The 8,593-nt window shown below is 42.7% G+C and overlaps 1 protein-coding gene across 1 annotated transcript in view; it reads right to left on the reverse strand.

Annotated features, from left to right (window-relative positions):
* Nucleotides 1-8,130: 8,130 nt before the first annotated feature.
* Nucleotides 8,131-8,593, reverse strand: part of LOC311032202 (uncharacterized protein) — a gene marked incomplete at its 3' end in the record, with an annotated part of 3,087 nt that continues 2,624 nt past the window's right edge. Inside the window, exon 4 of the mRNA XM_084038837.1 lies at nt 8,131-8,186. Within this exon, the coding sequence (XP_083894963.1) occupies nt 8,131-8,186 (56 nt within the window). The remainder of the gene's footprint in view (nt 8,187-8,593) is intronic.

Raw genomic sequence — 8,593 nt, forward strand, 5'->3', positions numbered from 1 at the left:
AGCAGATCACACTCATACAACACGATTCCATGCGCTGGGAGCTCACGAAGTAGAAGTTTAAGGCGAGCTGGACGTTTGGATGTGACTGCTTGTTGTGCGTAATTTGGCACCGCCTGATTCAACAGCCCTTCTATCCAAAGTCTGATTTGATCAACGCTCAAATTAATCATTAAAAACACTTTTTCCACTTAGTCTCCGGTGCGCTGCTAAGAAAATACCTTGTGAAAACAAAAATAAAAATAAATGTGAACTGGAGTGAAAATGGAAAATATATATGTATGTATTTTTATTGTAATACAGAGCACATATGAACCAGAAATTAGCCAGAAAAAAAGCCTCAACTGAAGTCCTGTTGCCTCTACTTTGTGCTTCTGTGCAGGATTTACTGCTTTTCTGCACTTTTTTGTCTGTAATTTCATGTCAGAAATAAGTCATTTTCTAAATTATGTGTTGAAATTGAGGGTCACTACATGCAAGTTTTTCTGCAAAAGGGATCTGATGGCATCGGGATGCTTTCATGATCTGAGTGACTGATGTGGAAAAAAAAGTGTGGAGAAACAAGAAATGTGTGAATTTATGACAAAAAAAGGACACAGATTTCATATTAATCAGATTCTGGGCACCTCCTTGGGACACAGTGCAGCACCGGATGCCTTACTACGGTGCTGACAAACACTTGATGACACCCATTGTGCGGAGCCACATGTTAAAGTAAGGGCCCCAGTGTTTCCCACTGTTGCCACAGAAGAAGGAAAAAACAGCCCCAGCAATGACAGGCCCACCGCTTCACACGAGGCCAGGGCTTAAAGAGACTTTGTTTTTCAGCGACGACAGCATATCAACACTGATCCAAGCACTAAACATGAGATCAGTGCTGTGACCCAATCATAAAGCAGGACACCAGCGTGTTTCCCCAGCATGCTTGGCCAGTGTGTTTAAATGCATGACGAGCTAGGTCGGATCCAAAGGGGGCCGAGGCTGAAGACACGCAAACAGTTCGGGTAGTTGGGGTAAAAGTGGGTCAAAACACAAGCACGATCAAATGTCCCCACATGACACGGACAGCAGTAAAATCACACTGATGCTGTCCAAACTGGAATTAAATGGGTGGTTCTCAACATGAGGGTCGGGGCTCTGTAAGTGGTCACCAAGTAAAAGGAAGGGGTCACGGGTTTTAAAGGAAGATGATATTTCGGGCTTTTGTCAGACGTTTTTGGCGAGAAACACAGGAAGTTTGGCAATAATGACTGAATAATGAGGAAGGAAATTGTCATAGTCATGTAAAACCTGTGACATCGCCTTTTAAGTAGGCATTGCTCCGATTTAAAGAGTAACTGCACACTTAAATGATATGACTGCTTTAGCAAATTTACAAAAATTGGCATTTCATGGATGAAAACGACTCAAAACCCCATCTACTGTTTTAAATCAGTGCTAATTTTGCAAGGCTAGTTCTGAGATGGAGTCAACTACTTGGTACTAATCTACATCATGAAATAAAAGAACGTTAACACCCTCTAATCACACCCACATCACGGATGATTTCAGTCGTCCGTGATGAGAGAGTCAAAGTTCAGCGTTGGTTCATTTTAAAGAGTCATGAGCCAAAAATCTTTGGGAAAACAAGTTAAATGAGCAGTTAATTGATCAACAGTTGTAAAATTTGTCATCCTGAATAGGTGATACCTGTGGTTACCGTGGTAACAGCAAGTGTGGTTTCAATACAACGGCAGCTCACTGAGCAGCTATACTTTGTCAGAAACACAATCGATGAGCTGACTTTGCTGGTGGATCACACCAAAATCTGCCCTGTCAGGCTTCAAGTTGTGGACCAATCAGCATTCTGGGAGGAGCTAAAAACAAACAAAACAACAACCAACTCGAATGAGGTTAGCATAGATGCTGCAATTAGCAATCAGTATCCGAACTGGAGAATATTTCTACATTAAAAGAAGAGAAACGAACATTTGGGGCTTTTGCTCTTCTCCCGATTGGCTACGATTTGAATTGACAGATGGTTCATCCAATCACCTGCCAAGTATTTTTGACTTTCAGATGGGAGACAGTTGTTTGTGTCCCATGTGAAAACACAAGTCAACGTTGACTTAGCGCCTGTGACTTAACATTTTCCTAACAATGTTTGCTCAGGTAGTTTTCATGCTAGTTACAGTTCCGTTATTATTTTAACACAAAACGTGAACTTTTTTAGATGCTTGAACCAAACCGATTGCAATTTTCAAAATGTTAATGCGTTTTCTGCAAGATTTGATGAAACGCAACTTTTAGCTCAAATTAGATACGACATTCAACGCATCCTGTTGTTTGCAGAAACAGGAAATACCAAAATGTTCTTCTGGCGACTGGGTTGATCCGTTTACAGCGCAGGCTAACGAACATATCGTTTTAATCAAGAAGTCAGTCAATAATAATCACGATCTGATTACCTTGTTTGTAACTAGCCTTGTTTTTCCACAGAACAGCAGAACAAAGTGAAGTTTGTTCCATTAGGAGTTGATGAACAAATAGAGATAATGCCTGTTGTCTTGTTGTATAACCTAAGTTAATGCATTACATTCCCCATGGCGGCTTCAGAATACAAGTCATCCAATGATTGCCTCTAATATGAAGCAGCAGCTGATATTACTGTAAGTTTGCTTTAGCAGTCAGGAATCCAGCGTGGGGACCGCTACCAACAAAAAAAATATTCTGACCTAAATAATATAAAAAGTGAAGGTTTGATTATGTGAACAAATTAAATAATAATCAATTAATTGCTCCAGTTTGTTAAAAGAAAAAAATGCCAAATGTTTACTTTTTCTTTGATATTGACATGATATTGAATTGAGTTTATGTTTGATGGTTTGACATTTTTTGAGGGATAAACAAAATAGCAGATTAACGGATAATGACAATAATTATTAACAGCACATTATCACATTTATACAAAATGCACGCATGCAGACGGTGGCTGCATTAAATGACATATCTGCTTTGGAAACCTCAGCCCCTCATCAATGTGAGCTGACTTATCTTCCTCTCAGGGCTGCTGCTTCTACTCCCAGCAGCATCTCTGTTTGCCTCCCCTGGCGGGTTGCGTCACCGTCAAGAGCTGCTGATACAACGTGGAATATGATGATGATGATGATGCTCCTCTGATTAGAGGGACAAAGCTGCTTTCAGACCAGAGGATGACCTTGTTAGCATCAGATCAGGGGACGTGGCCGGTCACTGATGCCCATAAGCCTGATCTTAGAATTTAAATTATCTCATCCTTCACCGACTCTTGACTTAAAACCCAACAATCTAGCATGTGAACGCTCCATCCCAGACTTTCCTGTTATCACTGTGGTCTGGCAGTATTGATGATGGGCTTGTGCTGTACATCTGCTGATGCAGTATTAGCAAGAAGAGGAGGAAGAAGAGGGGGGGGGGGGGCTGACCTTCCCTTGTTCGCTGTCCTCTAATACCCAGCGCTCTGAACTGTCTTGGTGCCAGGTTTCTCCCTCGCTCCCTCCCTCCCTCTCTTTTCTCTTCGGTTGCAAGACTTTTGAACCGCCCCCCACCACCACCACCACCACCACCACCACCGCCGCCGCCTCCCCCTCCTCACCCCCCTGCAGCCTTGTCTAAGGAGACGTCCGCCCCAGTGAACTCATTGACCAGGGAAAGGCTTGTTTTCACTCCCTTCTGGTGTAGGAAGGAGAAAGCGTTCACTGCAAAAAAATGTGCATCTTTGCAACTCATTCTGATCGGTAGTGAGTTTTAAAAACCCCACGTTTTCTTCTGGGGAAGTGTTTAAAGAATGATGACATCAAAACTATTCCACTCACTTACAACGCTTACCCACTAAACTACATAGCCTTCTCTTGAATGTAGTGTTTATTTCATTGGTAATAGGTCAGCCTTGTTCAGAGAGAGTTACAATTTAAAAAAAAAAAGAAAATGTATTTGGCAACAAGCGGAGTTATTTCACCCCATTTGGACAAATCTTTATATGTTACTAAAAAGCCTTGCAAGAGCAGACACTTTTTGCAGCGTTAACAGCATCCCGTCTGGTCTCTCCTGCCAAAACAAATGTCCGAGTCAGAGGGACACACAGATACAGACAGCGGTGCAGAATGCAAATGAATGCGAGTGGATGAAAGTGAGAGGACGGAGGAAGAATTAGAGAGTGGATGAAAAAACAAGACAGGACCCGTGAACGCCACGGCGGCGAGGGAGGATGGGCGGGCGGCGTGTGGGGACTGCAGGGCTGGTACCCAAGACGGGAGGGAGGGTGTGAGTCTGGGGATATGTCTGGGCACATGCACACACACACAGGTTCACTTGAGGACACACATGCACACACACACACACACACACACACACACACACTTGATTAGTGCAGCAATCCTCTTCATTAGTCTGAGGGGGGTTTCCAGCTCAGTGTTTTCTGTGTTATATCCCTGCTTTTAACAATTGACTAAAAACTAAAGAAAAACAATGAAAGTAGGGTATCTATTGCAAGTGATTGTCGGGTAATTTTTCCTTTGTGTGTGTGTGTGTGTGCGTGTGTGTGTGTGTTGCTCCCCCAAGCTTGGTGGTTAACCAGTGTGGTGTGTGGCTGATGCACCGTTGTACATGCATTCAAGGCAGATATTGTTGTCAAAGCCCTGTGCTGTGCCCTACACTGTTCATATGGAAGAAATAAAGGTGCGTCATGGAGCAAAAGCAAGAAATGGGGCGCTTGTTTTGATACGCTGCGTTTCCGTAGTAACTCGCAGGGGTCGCAGGATTTTTGGCAAAAAAGGCCAGGAAATTCTGTGGTGCCTGTTGATGATCAAAACCTACTTTTTTGAAAAATATCTCTGGGACAGTTTAACTGCTTATGATCCCTGAACATGCAGGAAGTGGCAGGATTTTCAGAAAATCACATCAGTTTCTCAGGAACCTTAATCTGCCCCCCCTTCCCCCCACCATCATTTACTGGTGCTGAAAAACAAGAGAGCCATATTATCAGTGTGGACTCCCAGAAGGCTCTAGTTGTTACTTACTGGTTGTTTTCTCTGTTAATAGTCTATTCAGCTAATGTGATTGTGCCTTGTTGCTAAATCATACAACAGGGAGTCACAATTACTTTTTAGTCTTAAATAGCTAACTCACTGATGTCTGGACACTTCACTAATACATATCTTTATATAAAAAACAGGATCAAATATGAAAGGTTTTAATATGAAAACCATTTACTCAGTGAACGTAAAGGACTGTAGCCATGTGGTAAACACTGTAAATGTAGTATGTCATGTTGTAATACTCCATAATCTGAGCTAGGGGGAGCATGTAGATATTGAACAAAAAATGGCCCGAGAATGGAGCCCTGAGGAACCCCACATGTGAATCCTTGTTCGCTCAGATTCATAATTACCAAAATAAACAAAGTAGTTCCGATCTTTTAAGTAAGATTTGCACCAATTTTAGCACAGAACCAGAAAGTCCCCACCCACTTCTCCAGTCTATCGAGCAGTATGTTGTGATCAACTGTTACTGAGATCCATCCATCCCATCCATCCATTTTCTACCGCTTATCCTGTATTTAGGGTCACGGGGGGGCTGGAGCCGATCCCAGCTGTCATTGGGCGAAGGCAGGGTACACCCTGGACAGGACGCCGTTACTGAGATCCAGTAATACCAATATTGAAGTTTTTGATGCATCGCTGTTAAAATGTATGTAATTTAAAACGTTAAGTACAGTTCTCAGTGGTGTGGTCGAAACCCTGACTGGAAAGCATTGAAATTGTTTTTAGATCATGAAAGTGTGAATTTTTCTGAATAACCATTTAAATGATCTTTACCAAAAAAAGGTTTGATATGGGCCTGTAGTTTGTTTGCAGCTTATACTTTTTTAAATAAGCAAAATGTGTGATTTCAAAGTTAACTATATTTAATTTATGAAGTGATTAATTGTCAGTGTTGCCAAGTGGTAAAAACAGTTAGTCAGCACTTTTTTATTAAGTTGTTACTGCTAATGACTTGATTTGGAGTTGTTCTTCCAGCCACTTAAGTCCAATATTTACTCGTCTTCTAGCTTTGTTTTGGTCTCCACCAACTCCTCATTAACTCTAGATAGCATAAATATGTTTATCTGAGCTTTTTTGCTGAAAAGTTTTGCACTTTACCTGCAAACGAAAGCAATGAGAGATAAACTAGACCGTACAGTTAATAAGCTATAAGACCAAAGCAATGAGCTGAAAGAGGCTAAAACTCTCTGTGGGTTTGTTTCTATGCAACAAATAGTTAATTATTACAAAAAAATGTTGGTCCCCAACCTTTTTGGCCAATGAAACAAATCAATGTATACTTGTGACTCCTCATTAGAAGTTATGGCCTCTGTAGTTCTATAGAACACTTTTGCTTGAGTTTCACTTGAAAGACTTTCAAAGGCCTGAAGACATGAAAGTATTCAGTATTTCAAAAGAAAAGCAAAACTTAGAGAAAACGTAATTTTGTCCAACAGAAAAGTTTTCTTTATGATACATGTGGAGATCATCCGGAGATCACACAAACTGCAGGTGCAACGTATGGCACATACAGTATTGCTGCTGTTTTAAAAGTGACTTCTTTGTGACGTGCGTTTCATTATTTAGTCTAGCCGCTGTATTCGTGACACCGTGGTAATTCCGAGACCTGTTAGAGCGTGCAAGCATTCCACCGAGTACAAAATCCAGGAATGTTCCACTGAGTCACGAGCAAAAACACAAAACAAATACTTGAACAATAGCATGGACAGTAATTATAGCCTTAAAATGTGGTTTCAGTAAACACAACTAATCCTGGAGAGACAAACCACAGACAAGAGACAAATAAGTAAATAAATAATGCACACATTCAGGGCTCGTGTCAGTGATATTGCAGCGAGCTGTCCATCCCATCCAGCTTTACTCATAATGTGCCTCATACTGCAATTAGAGCTGGCCGAGGGCCCGTGTGAGATACTTCAGTGCATGCAGGGAAGTGTGCTGTTTGTGCCGTTTGCTTATCCCACGGCGAGGAGTGGTTTTGGGGGGGTAAGGGCCACCGCTCCCTGGCTCTCTCCGGCAGGCTGGGGAGTGGGTGCGGCGCTCCTCTCTGCCCACCACCTGGCACAGGGGAGGCTATGTCTACGAGGGAGACCTCTGCCAGGCCTCAATTACGGGGGGAATAATCCAGGACACACTGAAGCAATTACAGCCCCATATAAATCAATATGCTTTGGGTTAAAAAGTGATCTGCTCCCAACACTCTGGAGAGGCTCTGACTCAGTCGGCCTTTGATTTTTTTTCTGAGAGATGGGGGCAGTTTCTCAGGAATTGGGCAGGGATGCTGCCCGGGCTGCTGCCGCTGTGGTTTAAACTGTCACTCAAGCTGAGCAAACAGTCCGGTGACACGGACAGTGAGGAAAAGCAGAGGCTAAATATTGATCTGAAGTCAGTGAGCTTGTATAAACAATCATTGGGAAATTTATGTTGCACAAAAGTGCATAAATAAACAAGCTTCCCTGCAAATAACAACTTAAACAGATGTCTTTGTCCACACTGTAATTCTGATATGGATAATAATGAAGAATAAACACGTTATTTATAGGGAAGCTTGCAGAGTCTCCAACACTAGCTGTGGCAGCAGGGGGCAACTGACCCCCCCCCCCCCCCAGCTCACACAGCTGCTGAGCCCACGGTGCTCATCACCACTACTATACTGCCATCTTCTGGTTCAAGAAGACTACCGACACAACACAGCAGCACTGCTGGACCTGCTTTTAAAGCCTCCCTCTTCTCAGAAATATGTTTGTTGCGTCATATGAAAGTTTCACACTTTTCACGGCCCAGCTCAAAGGCTGCAACAAGCCAGATGTGTTAAAAGTAACAAACAGACATTTATATGTCATACTAAAGCAAAAGAACCAAACAGATGTGGAAGGTCAGTGATCAGTGATGTATGCATGAGTGGATGTGTGAAAGTGTCTTAATCAAAATAAACCAACAGCCATGTAACAGAGAGGCAAGGGAGAGGGACTCATGTGCTGTGATGAGCTTTTATACCTGGAGCACAATCAGGCTCAGGTGTGGCTCATCAGCTGTTAACGTCCTCCAAGACAAGGAAAAGGAACACAGACCTCTACTGGACATGATTGGTCATCACACACTGCATTTGCAGAGTTTTCACATCTTCTGCTGAAGAGGGAAAGTGAAGTCAATCTGGGGTTTAAAGGTGCAGTTACGTGTTGGTTTTGTGACATCACAACTAGTTCGGGAGCCAATCATGGTTGAGTATGAAACTCGAAGCCTTGGCTGCATTAGTTGTTCAACACGCCCTCGTTGACTTCCCCTCAGCAACACCATCATAAGCATCGTTCTACCTCTGAAGGTCTGCTGGTATCTGGCACCAAGCCGTCAGTATCAGATCCTTTAAGTCCTGTTAGTTGGGAGCTCGATGGATCGGACTCGTTTGCTCAATTGGATTGAGATCTGGAGAATTTGGAGGCCACCTCAACACCTAAGAGTAGAAACCCAGAAACCAGAAACCCAAGCAGCTAATTACCAAATGCCCATGAATTGGAACTATTAGCAGAAGATGCCAA

The sequence above is a fragment of the Eutrigla gurnardus genome (genome assembly GCF_963514095.1).
Source record: "Eutrigla gurnardus genome assembly, chromosome: 21".
Classification (NCBI taxonomy): Eukaryota; Metazoa; Chordata; class Actinopteri; order Perciformes; family Triglidae; genus Eutrigla; species Eutrigla gurnardus.